Source organism: Babylonia areolata, chromosome 5, assembly GCF_041734735.1.
Source record: "Babylonia areolata isolate BAREFJ2019XMU chromosome 5, ASM4173473v1, whole genome shotgun sequence".
Taxonomy (NCBI): Eukaryota; Metazoa; Mollusca; class Gastropoda; order Neogastropoda; family Buccinidae; genus Babylonia; species Babylonia areolata.
In genome coordinates, this window is record NC_134880.1 from 13,479,778 (window position 1) to 13,495,095 (window position 15,318).

The 15,318-nt window shown below is 47.0% G+C and overlaps 1 protein-coding gene across 1 annotated transcript in view; it reads left to right on the forward strand.

Annotated features, from left to right (window-relative positions):
• LOC143282209 (sodium channel protein 1 brain-like) overlaps positions 1-15,318 on the forward strand; it is a 147,542-nt gene that overhangs the window by 113,483 nt on the left and 18,741 nt on the right. The window contains exons 33-34 of the mRNA XM_076587811.1: positions 9,590-9,697; positions 11,431-11,568. Of these exons, the coding sequence (XP_076443926.1) occupies positions 9,590-9,697; positions 11,431-11,568 (246 nt within the window). The remainder of the gene's footprint in view (positions 1-9,589; positions 9,698-11,430; positions 11,569-15,318) is intronic.

The window sequence follows — 15,318 nt, forward strand, 5'->3', positions numbered from 1 at the left end:
ACCAGCACCCAGCTCTCACCTATGGGTCCTAGAAGCTGCTAGCATGCGGCAGCGCCCAATTCCCGGGCAACGGCTTTGACAGGTTGGCTAAACTAGGTGAGGGTAGCCGACGGGTCTCAAACCCTCGGTGAGTTAGGGCTTGTCTACCCAAGCATGTGAAGACTGGATCCGGCGGACTCTGCGGAAGAAACCTTCATGGTTCAACGGAGAGGAAGGCGGTTGCAACAGAGCACTGTGGAGAGCTGAGGGCAGGATGAGGCACAAAGGACATCCTGGTCATCCACTGCATCCGTTTCCATCTCCAGTCGTCTTGACCTCGTCTTGCCACTGGATACAGACGGTCTCGGACAAGAGAGTGAAGTCGACGGTGCGCAACTCCTCCTCACTATAAACAAAGTCATCGCGCAAGTCTTCAGTCATCCTTCATCCCATACCATCATTTTCCCCAAGCCCTGTGGCGACAGGCGAGCGACGAAGCGACAGGTGTGGGTACACTGGCAGTCGTAGCCGCGGACCTGCACACAGGCGGCTCAGGCCATAGGGTCGTTTTTCACCGACTGGAGCAACGGTGGAGATCGGCAGCCCCCTGAGCGACTGAGCAGCCCTCTTCAGGACAGCACTGCTCACCTCCATGGCATGAGGAAGGGGCTAGAAAAGGTGCCCTAAACATTGCCTGCTCCACACCACCCTAGTCAGCATACCGCGGCTGACGGTGACCCTACTCAAGCGGTCGACACACAAAGGAAAGAAAGAAGAAAACAAGGAGCACCCCATTGACCATTGCCACATGGAACGTGCGTACGCTTCTGGACAGAGGCGACTCAGCCAGACCACAGAGACGCACAGCGCTCATTGCGAGTGAATTAGCCAGGTACAACATCGACATCGCTGCCTTAAGTGAGACCAGACTGGCAGAAGAAGGCGAACTCTGTGAGCGAGGCGCAGGCTACACCTTCTTTTGGAGTGGTCGCGGACCTGAAGAGAGACGTGAGGCTGGAGTTGGCTTTGCAGTGAAGACAACCCTCGTTGGCAAGCTGGCTGGTCCCCCGAAAGGAATGAACGATCGCCTGATGACGATGAAACTCCCTATATGCAACGGGAAGAAGTTTACCACCATTGTCAGCGCCCACGCGCCCACCATGACCAACCCGGATGAGATCAAGGACAAGTTCTACGAGGACCTGAACGCTGTCATCACCACTGTTCCCAACGCAGACAAGCTCATCATTCTTGGTGACTTTAACGCGAGAGTTGGTTGTGACAGCACCTCCTGGGAAGGCGTGATTGGGAAGCATGGGGTTGGTAACTGTAACAGCAATGGCCAACTACTTCTCCAGACATGTGCCGAGCACGACCTTATCACAAACACTATCTTCTGCCTCCCTACCCGTAACAGGACATCATGGATGCATCCTGGCTTTGGGCATTGGCATCTCATCGACTTTGTCATCGTCAGGAAGAGGGACAGGCAGGACGTACGAGTCACGAGGGCCATGTGCGGCGCCGAGTGCTGGACAGACCACCGCCGTATCGTCTCCAAGCTCAACCTCCGCATCCAGCCCAAGAGACGGCCTCAGGGCATGAAAGCACTCAAACGCCTGAATGTCAACAAGCTGGAGCTAGGCTACATCAAGCAGAGCTTTGCTGACACCCTGTGGGAACGCCTTGAGTCCACCGTGCTGGAAAACCAGAATGTGGAGGCAGCATGGGGCGCACTGCATGAGACGGTGTACAACACTGCCATGGAGTGCCTGGCGCCTTCTGTCAGGAAGCACAAAGACTGGTTTGATGAGAACTGCACTGAGATCAAGCAGCTGCTAGAAGACAAACGCCAAGCCTACAGAGCCCACATTGAAGATCCCAAGTCACAGTCAAAGAAAGACATACTGTAGAGCGCACGCAGCACCATCCAGCTGAAGCTGCGGCAGATACAGGATTCCTGGTTGAGCAACAAAGCTGATGAGATCCAGGGCTTTGCAGACAGGAACGACATGAAGAACTTCTATAACGGCCTGAAAGAAGTCTACGGTCCCAACACCTCCGGATCTGCTCCACTCCTCAGTGCTGATGGTTCTACCCTGATCACTGACAAGGACGGGATCCTTGAGAGATGGGCTGAACACTTTGACAGCGTACTGAACCGCCCCTCCACCATCAATGAGGAAGCCATCGACCGACTCCCCCAGGTGCCAGTCAGTGAGTCGTTGGATGCCATTCCAACTTTGGAGGAGACCCAGAAAGCTATCCGTCTGCTATCCAATGGCAAAGCCCCTGGCTCAGACTCCATTCCAGCTGAGGTCTACAAAGAAGGTGGTATGGCGCTGACTGAGAAGCTTCATCAGCTGTTCCAGCTCATCTGGCAACATGAGGCAGTTCCACAGGACTTCAAAGACGCTTCCATCATACACCTGTACAAGGGCAAAGGAAATCGTCAGGCCTGTGACAACCATCGTGGAATATCCCTGCTGTCCGTCACAGGCAAGACTCTGGCCAAAGTGCTACTCAACCGTCTCATAGCGCACCTTGAGCAAGGTCTCCTACCAGAGAGCCAGTGTGGCTTCCGGAAACATCGCGGGACTATCGACATAGTGTTTGCTGTCAGGCAGCTCCAGGAGAAGTGTCAGGAACAGAACGCCGACCTTTACTCCACGTATGTCGATCTGACCAAGGCCTTCGATACTGTTAGCAGAGATGGCCTTTGGAGAATCATGGCGAAGTACGGGTGTCCCAGAAAGTTCATCACCATCATACGGCAACTACACGATTGGATGCTGGCCCAAGTCCAAGACAACGGAGAGACTTCAGAACCATTACCTGTCTCCAACGGAGTCAAGCAAGGGTGTGTTCTTGCCCCCACCCTGTTCAGTCTCATGTTCTCAGCTATGCTGACAGATGCCTTCAGAGACGCTGACGTAGGCATTGGCATCAGGTACCGCACAGATGGCTCACTCTTTAACCTCAGGAGGCTTCAAGCAAAAACTAAGGTGAGGACAGACACCGTCAACGACTTCCTGTTTGCTGATGACTGCGCTCTCAATGCTGCCTCCGAAGCTGACATGCAACACAGTGTCGACAAGTTCTCTGCTGCCTGTGACAACTTTGGCCTCACAATCAGCACAAAGAAGGCTGAGGTGATGCACCAGCCAGCTCCAGGAAAGCCTTACGTTGAACCAAACATCTTCATGAACGGGCAACGACTGAACGCGGTGGACAAGTTCACATACCTGGGCAGTACACTCTCTCGCACAGTTGTCATCGACGACGAGGTGAATGCCAGCCTCGCCAAAGCCAGCGCTGCCTTCGGCAGACTCCATAAGAACGTTTGGAACAGGAGAGGCATCAACCTGGAGACGAAGCTCAAAGTATACAAGGCAATAGTTCTCACCACACTGCTCTATGGATGTGAATCATGGACGGTCTACAAACGCCACGCCAAAAAGCTGAACTACTTCCACACCACCAGCCTCAGAAAACTTCTCGGCATAAAGTGGCAAGAGAAGATCCCTGACACAGAGGTGCTCACTCGTGCAAACTTGCCCAGCATCTACACCATCTTGATGCAGGCCCAGCTGCGCTGGGCAGGCCATGTAGTTCACATGCCAGACCACCGGCTTCCCAAGAAACTGCTGTACGGCGAACTCCAACATGGCAAGCGCTCCCATGGAGGCCAAAAGAAGCGCTTCAAAGACACTCTGAAAACTTCTCTGAAGGCCTTCAACATCAGCCACGACACATGGGAGCTGAATGCAATGGACAGACCAAAGTGGCGTTTAGCTGTCCACAAAGGCACCAAATCCTGTGAGGCCAACAGAATCGGTGCAGCAGAGCAACGCAGACAGGCCAGGAAAAGCAGTGCCAGCAAGTCCCCGACAGCCGCCACCATCCCCTGTCCACACTGCGTCAGAACCTTCCGGGCGCGGATTGGTCTGATCAGTCATCTGCGCACCCACAGAGCCCAACCCACCCACCCCCAGGATGAATATATGGTCCACGTCGATCCAGACGGACGAACCACTAACATATGTGCATATGTGTCTGGATATGAGTGAATGAGTGTGAGTGTCCGTGTATTTTGTGTATATGTGTGTGTGTGTGTGTGCGCGCGCGCGCGCGTGCGCACAAGAGCATGAGCATGTGTGTTAGAATAATAATATAAACCAGCGTGTACACACCCGTGTACCTATTGCCTGCACTGGTGACCCGTTTCAAAACCGGACGCGCCCATGGTGCTTTCATCCCCTTCCCACTCCTCCAGGTGGCCAAAGGGTTACGGAAAGTGATCTTCTCCCTGGTCATCTCGCTGCCCGCCATCATCAACATCATGGCACTCCTGTTGTTGTGTCTCTACATCTACGCCATCTTCGGCATGTTCCTCTTCTCCAACATCAAGATCAGCGGGGCGCTGACGCCCATGATGAACTTCCGCTCCTTCAAGGGCTCCGCCCTGCTGCTTCTCAGCTTGTCCACGGCGGCCGGCTGGAACGACGTCCTGGAACCACTGCTCCTCCAGCCGCCTTTGTGAGTCACCTCCTCCTCCTCTGCTCATGCTCATATCGTGTCCGCATGTGTGTTTGGTTGGGGTGAAGGGGTGGTGGAAAAAGTCAAGCGTATGAACACATTGTCGGACATGCACGAGCGTTTTGAGACAGGAGCATACATGAGCGCGCGCGTACACACGTTCGCGCGCGCCCGTGTTCCCCACAAAATCAGATATCAGGTTTTCTGTGGAAAAATTAATCTGTTTGTAAAACGTGGACAAAGCCGGTACAATGAATTGTACAATGGACTTCTTTCATTTTTACAGATTTTTCTCTCTCTTTCTTTCATCCCTTCTGCACTTGAGCCTTGAACTTTTCTTAGCGTTTATGTTTACCAGTGTGTAAAAGCTTGTATGGTACTGTAACATGAACACGCGCAAAGAATGCAAAGCAAGGCTACATACACATTTAAGAGAGCGAGCTGAATTAGAAGGAAGAATATTGAACTTTTTTCTTTCTTTTTTGTTTTTTGAATGGCGCTTCCGCTGAGGTAAGATCAAGTGTCTGCGTTGTGCATAAAACCAGGTTAATGCAGAGGCTGCTGAGAATTGATTCTTGCTTATACCCCCGAAAACGGGGTATGGCTGCCTACATGGCGGGATAAAAACGGTCGGTCATACACGTAAAAGCCAACTCGTGCACATACGAGTGAACGTGGGAGTTGCAGCCCACGATCGAAGAAGAAGAAGAGAAAATTCTTGCTTAGGCTTTTCATTTTAGTTGTTAAATGGGACGCAGATGACATGTACATGTTGGCATATGCCTCCCTGTGGAATGGCGTGTTTTCGATTCAAAAGAAAAAAAAAACAGCTTGATGCACGGAAACAAGTTCAAAGCAGTGTATAGCTGTTTTGTTGTTTGTTTGTTTGTTTGTTTCCTGCACGTTGTCGCAGCTGCAACGATACCCACTTCCGGTATGATGACGGCCACGTGAAGAAGATATCGGGTGGGGACTGCGGGAACCACTACATGGCGGTGCCCTATATGGTATCGTACATCATCCTCACCTCCCTCTTCATCATCAACTTGTACATCGCCGTCATCCTGGAGAACTACAACCAGGTCTGGGGCCCACACTGTGGCCACGTCCTCATTCCTTTGTCTGCCTTTTGTTGCTGTTGTTGTTGTTCATTGGTATTTTGTTGTTGTTGGCAGTATCTGCACCTGTGGGACTGTGAGCGTCGGTAGGCGAGAGAGTGGGGAAGGGACTACACAACTCCTCCTCACTAAAAAAAAGTCACCTGTGCTGGTCAAGCAATCAGGCTAATGTCGGAACGACGAGCTAGCCCTTCAACACCCAGCTTTCCCAAGCCCTGCGGCGATGGAGAAGTGGTAACGGGGACAGGCAGAGGATGTTGCTGGCAGTTCCTAGTCACGACTCTGCACGTAGGCGGCTGTGGGGTGATGGTCGTCCGCCGTAGACTGGGGCAGATGCGGCGCCCGTATCCTCCCACAGTGTCAGAGCAGCCCTTTTTAGGGACAGCACTGCTCTCCCCACACGGGGAAGGGGAGATAAAAGGATCCCCAAACAAAGCCTGCCTCACATAGTACCTAGTAGGAAACCGTACCTACTTGGACATCCAACAATAGCGGTCGAAAACAACAAAAGAAAAGAACCAGGAGTCATGCCCTGACTCTTGGTGCCTGGAATGTTTGCACCCTCTTAGACAGAGACAACAGACCAGAAAGACGCACAGCGCTCATTGCTAGAATGCTTGATCGCTACCAGGTGGACATAGCAGCCCTGAGCGATACCAGATTTGCGGGTGAAACCCAGCTGGAGGAAGTTGGAGAGGCCTACACCTTCTACTGCATTGGGAAGCCAGATGGCACCCCAAGATCCTCAGGCGTGGGCTTTGCCATACGAACCAAACTTGCACGACAGCTTGACAGCCTTCCACGTGGGATAAACGACAGGCTGATGACCCTGCGTCTGAAGCTTTCCAAGGATCGCTTCGCCACAGTCATCAGCAGCTATGTCCCGACGATGACCAACCCTGATGACGTCAAAGAAGCTTTCTACGAGGAGCTCAGCCGCACCATATCAGCGGTAGACAGAAAGGACAGGCAGATCATCCTTGGGGATTTTAATGCCCGAGTCGGCGTGGACTTCTCCTCGTGGCCAAAAGTCCTAGGACAGCACGGCACTGGCAAGTGCAACTCCAACGGACTGCTTTTGCTCTCGCTTTGTGCGCAGCATGGACTGACCATCACCAACACCCTCTTCCAACAAGCGGACAAGTACAAGAACACATGGATGCACCCCCGCTCCAAGCAATGGCACATGCTGGACTATGTGACTGTCCGGCAGAGGGACAGAGGTGATGTTTCCATTACACGCTGCATGAGAGGAGCCGTCTGTTGGTCGGACCATCGCCTGGTACGCAGCAAGATGAACATCAGACTTGCACACAAGCTCCAACCAGCCAGGTAGAAACCCACTAGGAAGCTGATTGGTTGACCATGTCTCCATCACAGTCATCCCTGAAGCACAGTGCGGCTTCCGCTCAGGCAGAGGAACATGTGACATGGTGTTTGCTGTACGCCAGATACAAGAGAAGTGCCGTGAGCAGAACAAGGAGCTCCACATGGTCTTTGTAGACCTAACTAAGGCCTTTGATACGGTGAACCGCCATGGTCTGTGGAAGATCCTCCTAAAGTTCGGCTGCCCAGAGAGCCTAATCCATCTGATTGCGTCTTTCCACGATGGCATGCAGGCGAGAGTACAGGAAAATACTGACAGGTCGGATCCGTTCCCTGTGGTAAATGGAGTGAAGCAGGGCTGCGTCTTGGCACCCACACTGTTCTCCATTCTCTTCTCTGCCATGCTGATTGACGCCTTCCAATTCTGTGACCGGGGCATCTACATTCAGTAGAGAGGAGCGGCCTGCCCACATCGAAAGCCTGCTGATCCAGTGCCAGCTACGCTGGACATGACACGTTGTCCGCATGACAGACAGCAGGATCCCGAAGATGCTTTTGTATGGCCAGCTGAAGGAAGGCCACCGTGAACTTGGAAGACCCTGCAAGCGCTTCAAGGACACCTTCAAGACAAACCTCAAAGCCTGTGACATAGACATCGCTTCCTGGGAAACTGATGCCCTTGACCGCTGTCGCTGGAGGATGCTGTTCTCTAGTGGCATAAAGACGTTTGAAAACAAGAGAACGCTGGCCATTAAGGAGAAGCGTGAGTGAAGGAAGCAGGGCTCAACTTCTGGAGGCGTTTTCCCTTGCAACACCTGTGTGAAGTGCTGCGCATCCAGAATCGGCCTCTTCTCCCATATGAGGACACACACCAACAGATAAGCCTGCCTGCCTACACATCCGTCGGACCGACGGGAGACTCCATCATCATCATGTTGTTTATTGGTATTTTGTTGTTGTTTTTTTTGTTGTTGGTTTTTTTGTTTTTTGCTCACGTGTGTGTATGTGTGTGTGTGCGTGTGTGTGCGTGTGCGTGTGCGTGTGCGTGTGTGTGTGTGTGTGTGTGTGTGTGTGTGACATGACAGAGGTGTGTAACATGACAGAGGTGTATAACATGACAGAGGGTGTGTAACATGACAGGGAGTGTAACATGACAGAGGGGTGTTTCATGACAGAGCGGAGTCACGTGACAGAGCGGTGTAACATGACAGAGCAAAGTCACAGACAGAACGGTGTTTCATGACAGAGGAGTGTAAAATAACAGAGGTGTGTTAGATGACAGAGCGAAGTCACATGACAGAGCAGAGTAATATGACAGCGGTGTAACATGACAGAGCGGAGTCACATGACAGGGGTGTGTGACATGGCAGGGGTGTGTGGCATGACAAAGCGGTGTTTCATGACAGATTGGAGTCACATGACGAGCGGTGTTTAATGACAGAGCGAAGTCACATGACAGAGCAGTGTTACACGACAGAGGGATATAACATGACGGAGGTGTGTAACACGACAGATGGATATAACATGACGGAGCAGTGTAATATGGCACAGCTGTGTAACACGACAGATAGAAATAACATGACGGAGTGGTGTAACATGACAGATGGACATAACATGACGGGGTGGTGTAAAATGACAGAGGGGTATAACATGAGGGAGTGGTGTAAAATGACAGAGGGGTATATCATGACGAAGTGGTGTACCTTGACACAGCTGTGTAATGCGACAGATGGGTGTAACAACATGACCGAGCGGTGTAACACGACAGATGGTTGCAACATGACAGAGCAGTGTAACATGACAGATAGTTGCAACATGACGGAGTGGTAAACATGACAGAGGGTTATAACATGATGGAGTGGTGTCATGACAGAGGGATATAACACGACAGAGGGGTATAGTTATAACATGACGGAGTGGTGTAAAATGACAGAGCGGTGTAACGCGACAGATGGGTGTAACATGACAAAGCGGCGTAATACGACAGAGGGGCATAGCATGACGGAGTGGTGTAACACGACAGATGGGTGTAACGCGACAGAGGGGTCTAACATGACGGAGTGGTGAACATGACAGAGGGGTTTAACTCACTCAGTACGGCCAGTCCTCTCTTCTCCTCTACACAGACCCCTCGGATGTCCAGTGGGTGTCTGAATGACCCAACCTTTAGCTTACGTCGTCAGAATTGTGGTATTCTTTGTCAACATTCACCTCTTCAGTATAAGAGCCTTCCGCTTGCAATATTTTGATGATGGTAACAGGGCTGAAACGCTGTTAACGTCGTCTCTTTCGTCGTTCGTATGGAGAGAGATAAAATGACGGAGGGATATAACACGACAGAGGGGTATAACATAACGGAGTGGTGTAACACGACAGAGCGCTGTAAGGCGACAGATGGGTCTAACATGACAGAGTGGTCAACATGACAGAGGGGTATAACATGACAGTGGTGTCATGACAGAGGCATATAACACGACAGAGGGGGTATAACATGACGGGGTGGGTGTAACATGACACAGCTGTGTTACGTGACAGAGGGACATAACATGACGGAGTGGTGCCATGACAAGAGGGATATAACATGACACAGAGCTGAGTCACATGACAGAGGTGGGTGTGCTGTGCAGGCTCACCAACAAGACGAGGTCGGGGTGACGGAGGACGACTTTGACATGTTCTACCGTGTGTGGCAGCGCTACGATCCCAACGCCACCCAGTATCTCCCCTACTCACAGGTACCTGCACACTCCTCTCTGTCTCTGTCTCTGACTCTGTTTGTTTGTCTGTCTGTCTCTTTGTCTCTGTCTGTCTGTCTCTTTCTGTCTGTGTCTCTCTTTCTGTCAACTGGATACTTATTATTCATCGAAGTTATTCTCTTTCTCTTCTGTCTCTCTGTTGTCTGTCTGTCTGACCATCTCTATCTCTCTCTATCCCTCTGTTTCTCTTTCTTTCTTTCTCTCTCTCTCTCTTTCAGATAAAAAAAAGTAAAAAGTTTTGTTTTGTTTTTAAGTGACTGTAACATGACCGTGGGAATATTTTTGGCTTTACAAATTTATGCCCTTCCCAAAAGTGCTTTGTTGTTCTAATTTGGCTGTATTTCCGGAAAGAACTGATTTTTGTTATCTGTAAACTAACTTTAGTGTCGATAGACAAGGCTTTTCCAGAGAGAAAAAAAGAATTTATTCAAGTTTACCAAGGACACACACACACACACACACACACACACACACACACACACACACACACACACACAAAGGGAGAGAGAGAGAGAGCCAGCCACAAACACACAGACTAACACACAACCGAAATATAACACAGGCTTACATTGTGTGTGAGCACACTCGTGAGTCAACACAGGTCTGTTCTGTCCTGTTTCTCTCCCTTTCTTTCTCTCTCTCTCTTTTAATTTTCACGTCCTGTACTCTCTGCCTGTCTGTCTCTGTCTCCCTCGCTTTATCTGCCCCTTAATTTCTCCTCTCATTCTCCTCTGGCGATGAAGTGTTGTAAATGCCAAATTACCGTGTAACCATGATTATAATGTGAATGCTGTACTGATTTAATGATTAGCCCTTTGTTTTTCTTTTGCTGTTTCCCCATCGAGGGCTGGATAAAAAAAAACCCAAAAAACATTGTCTTGCTTTAAAATCAGAAAATAACTTATTCAGTTCTCTCTCTCTCTCTCTCTCTCTCTCTCTCTCTCTCTCTCTCTCTCTCTCTCTCTCTCTCTTGCATTGCTGATATTGAGGCATAAATAGTTATTTCAGGATTTATATTTACTTTAGTATACGTTTGTATTGATATGATATGTGTCGAAGTTGCATGCGTAAATATTTACTATATGATTTATATGTACTTTGTTTTCTTTGTTTGTATATATATGATGGGTTTTGATGTTAAGGCATAAACAGTTATTTCCGGATTTATATGTACTTTGGTATATGTTTGTATTGATATGATGTGTGTCGATGTTACATGCGTAAATATTTATTATATGATTTATATGTACTTGTTTTCTGTGTACTGTCTAAACCTTAGAGACGAACGACTGAAAAAAGGCACTTTACCCCCCTGTCACTGGTACTTTAAGCTAATGACAAAGTGCCAAAGAGTCGCAAATCTCTTACTAGTTTATGTTGTTTCAATTCTGGGTTGTTGTTTTTTTTCCCTTTCTGTCCCATTTTATCTGTTTTGCACCATTTGTTCAGGTTTGTACCTACTGTGTGACAAGAGCTTTTCAGCTAATGACATTAAACACTCCAGTGTTCTCTTGTATTGCATGCTTTCTGTATTTTCCCTTTTCCGAGGGTCAGGATGAAAACAAGCCGTATGTGCTTTTTCAATAGCTCGTTCTCTCTTTCTCTCCTCTTGTTCTGTATGTACGTGTGTGTGCGTGCGTTATGTGTTGTTGTTGCTGTTGTTGTTTGTGTGTGTTTCTGCGCGTACATGCATGTAGTGTGCATGGTTTCAGCTGTCAAACTTTGTGGCTGACCTGGACCCACCCCTGGGCATCCAGAAGCCGAACGAAATCGCTCTGGTGTCCCTCAACCTGCCCATCCTGCAAGGCGACAAGGTCCACTGTCTGGACATCCTCCTCGCCCTCGTCAGGGTATGTGTCCCAAACACCGCTCCTGTCGGGGCCAAGACTTGTGGGCTGGGAGGGCATTGGAGAGCCCCAAGGGGGTTACAGGCGAGAGAGGACATGGGGACTGTCGGTTTGAAGGCGGAAGGTGGCAGAATGATTAAGACGACGGGCGCAATAGCCGAGTGGTTAAAGCGTTGGACGTTTAATCTGAGGGTCCCGAGTTGGAATCTCGGTAACGGCGCTTGGTGGGTAAAGGGTGGAGAATTTTCCGGTCTTCCAGGTCAGCATATGTGCAGTCCTGCTAGTGCCTGAACCCCCTTCGCGTGTATACGCAAGCAGAAGATCAAATATGCACGTTAAAGATTCTGTAATCCATGTCAGCGTTCGGTGGGTTATGGAAACAGGAACATACCTAGTACGCACCCCCCCGAAAACGGAGTATGGCTGCCTACATGGCGTGGTAAAAATGGTCATGCACGTGTAAGTGGTGGTAGGGTAAGGGTAGGTGTTGCATAAGTTCACACTCTCTTCATACCATAACAGGACCACATGGAGTGGCTTTTACGAGGTGTTTTTCCATAGAACAGCACACCTGGAATACATATGCAACCCAAAATCCAGGTAAAAAACAATAACATATGCTGGACATCACTGCTCTGAAGGAAGATACACCATACAAACATCAATATGCCATCAACCTAAGCATTTCCTCACTTATCTTGGCATGACATATAAAGAATGAAATCGATATTATACCGACTGCAAAGGTGAATTTACGAAGGCAGCACGGGATCATTAATTTTAGTTCGTAAGTACAATATCTAAATATCTGTTAACCAGATCTGTTTCAATGAACATTGTCGGCGCTCTGTCCAGACAATCAATTCGGAAAGTATGGAAGGCATATGATGGCAAAATTGACCAACATCATGTCTTGCTGTGAAAAGAACGGTATGAAATACATATTTTCTTTGGAAATTAACCGGTATTTGCAAATGTGACTCATGAACTCTGGCGCAGCAGATGTCAGTTTAGCGTGGGATATAAATAATAATCATAATGACAACAATGAATCATGTTTTATTAATGATTATGTACAACTTGTTGTAGCATGTGTAACATTGAATCCAAGTTACCTAAACTAACTTTCCCGACACAGATATTTGAATTACTGGATTTACAATATTGATAACTATGAATTTATCATGCAATCCTTAGCGTATGCAATGAAACCAAACAAAGTCTGTGCAAAATATTATGTATTTCATTAATGATTACCTAAAACCTTATGATATATGTAACATGGAAACCAAAATACTTAAACTAACTTCCCCACCCTGGATGATTTTATTTTTTCAGAAACACTGCAGGCACTCCATTTTCACATCAATTCTCTCCAATGTTTAACTGTTTAAAGTACTACTGTTCATCTTATTATGAAATGGGAATAGTATAATTTATATCACTTGACAAAAGTATCGTCTTTATCTGAAGAATTGTGATAAAACACCAGATTCTTTGTATCTTTTTATTCGACCAATCAACAGAAAACTTATTAGCGTTACCCTCAGTGAACAAATCTGTAGGATTACAGAAAAACAAAATGTAATAAAAGTAAAACTATGAGAAAAAACAAAAACAAAACAACAATACTAGCAACAACAACAGCCAACAACTAAGAATACGAAATTTTATTATCTGCGTAAAGTAGAACCGAAGAACATGTGTTCCATGTCTGAACGTAACACTTGACTTCATCTCAAGCACTTCTAAACGTGAAATGCTTCAAACTTAATTCTAAAAAAATGTATTCACAATCAGTGTATAGTCTGGTTTTTCAGAACTTGTGTGATGTAAAACGTGGCTGTTCCAATCAAATTCTGCAAAACAATAAGCACGTAGGGACTGACGTGTTTCGGATACAAAGATTTTTTTCCATTCCACACTTCGTCTGTCACGCGAACTGATAAACTACATCATTTCGTGATAAAACTTCACCAGACAGCAAAAGCCAGAATCAAGGTAATTGAAGGGGGTGATTTTCTACTTTTAACTTTGTTGTTTGAAACGTTTGATGCAACAAGTCTTCAACTGAAAGCAGTCTTCTCGAACGTGAGTTGACTTGTTTCGAAATCTTACGCAAGTATCCGAATATTACCGCATCTCGCCATGTGTGAAAAACAGTGATTGTGTCTTAACTTAATCGAATGAGAAAAAATGCATAAACAAACCATAACAACGACGAAATTAACATACACAGTTTATTTTCAAACAATATATCAACCATTGGGTGCGAATGAACATATCGGAGATTTTCGTGTAACATATGTACATTTCACACGCTGTTAGAAACACCACATTCTCAGAATCTGTGTTCAAACACACACGATTGAAGGGTGTTTGTCAAGCCGATTTACGCTTTCCCGCGATTAATCCGTATGATTTATGTGAAAACGGTTCTGATTTTGTTTACATGTATATTTTTATTGGGACGTTTGCATGCACAGACGTAACACAGAAAAGCGGAACCGACATTTAACATGCGAAGTCAATTGCATTTAAATAGTTGAATCGACATTTTACCAGAAACTGAGTGTATGTGCTGTCGAAGATGTGTTGACCACCTGTTGCAAGTAAGAACGTGTAGTGTATTCATGAATGTGCTTGCCTTTGAATGAATGAAAAAACATGTCAAGTGGAACGGGTTGTTAACGTCTGTCAAGCGGTTTTTTTCCGTAATATTTCAAACTTAATATACCATTTTTATTGATGATCAATGTTTTATTACAACAACAAATGAATATAGATCAGGTCTGTATGTACTGGATTTTAATCAGGTTTGTACTCATTTGTGTTTGACCACTTCTTGTTCAGACACATTACCATGTCACAAAATGGCGCCGAATATTTGGATGTTTTTGATAATTTTCAACACATTGAAGACAGAAGAACAAAACAGATTCTCACAAAATTGTTGCAGATATTTCTTATTCAGTTGCAATCCTGATAACATGTGAAATATTTGAATAATCATTGTAAACACATGTCTATATTTACTGAATCATACTGAGAGACCCCCAATTCAAACAAAGTTCCGGAGACTGACCCATTTTCATCTTCCACGCAGTCTTTGCTCTTCACGACTGTCTGATGCACTTCATTTTGCCACCTTCATACTCCAGCCAGATGCATTCTCTTTCCCACGCTACACTGACGTGTCTACTGCGCCAGGGCTCATGAGTCACATTTGCAAATGCCGGTTCATTTCCAAAGAAAAATATTGTTAGAAGAAGCACGCGAAATGCGCGCGCATGTGTGTGTGTGTGTGTGTGTGTGTGTGTGTGTGTGTGTATTTGTTTGTTTGTGTGTGTGTGTGTGTGTGTGTGTCTGTGTCTGTGTGTGTGTTTGCATACTGTTTTTTTTTCCATTGGGAATTGAATAAACATTTGAACCTGGCAACATATATGAATCAATGCTTATGTGTTTGTACTTGTTTCTCTCTGTGTGTGTGTGTGTGTGTGTGTGTGTGTGTGTGTGTGTGTGTGTGTAACACTTGCCTGTAGACGTTTCTCTGAGCATAGATTATTTCTGTTATATATATATATATATATATATATATATATATATATATATGCGTGTGTGTATGTGTTTGTATATATATATATATATATATATATATATATAGTGCCGAGCAGTCATTGAAAGTGTGTTAACCTTCGCTATCACTGTTTGGTACGGAAACATTTCCAAGGTAGAACTCGCAGCCCTGAACAG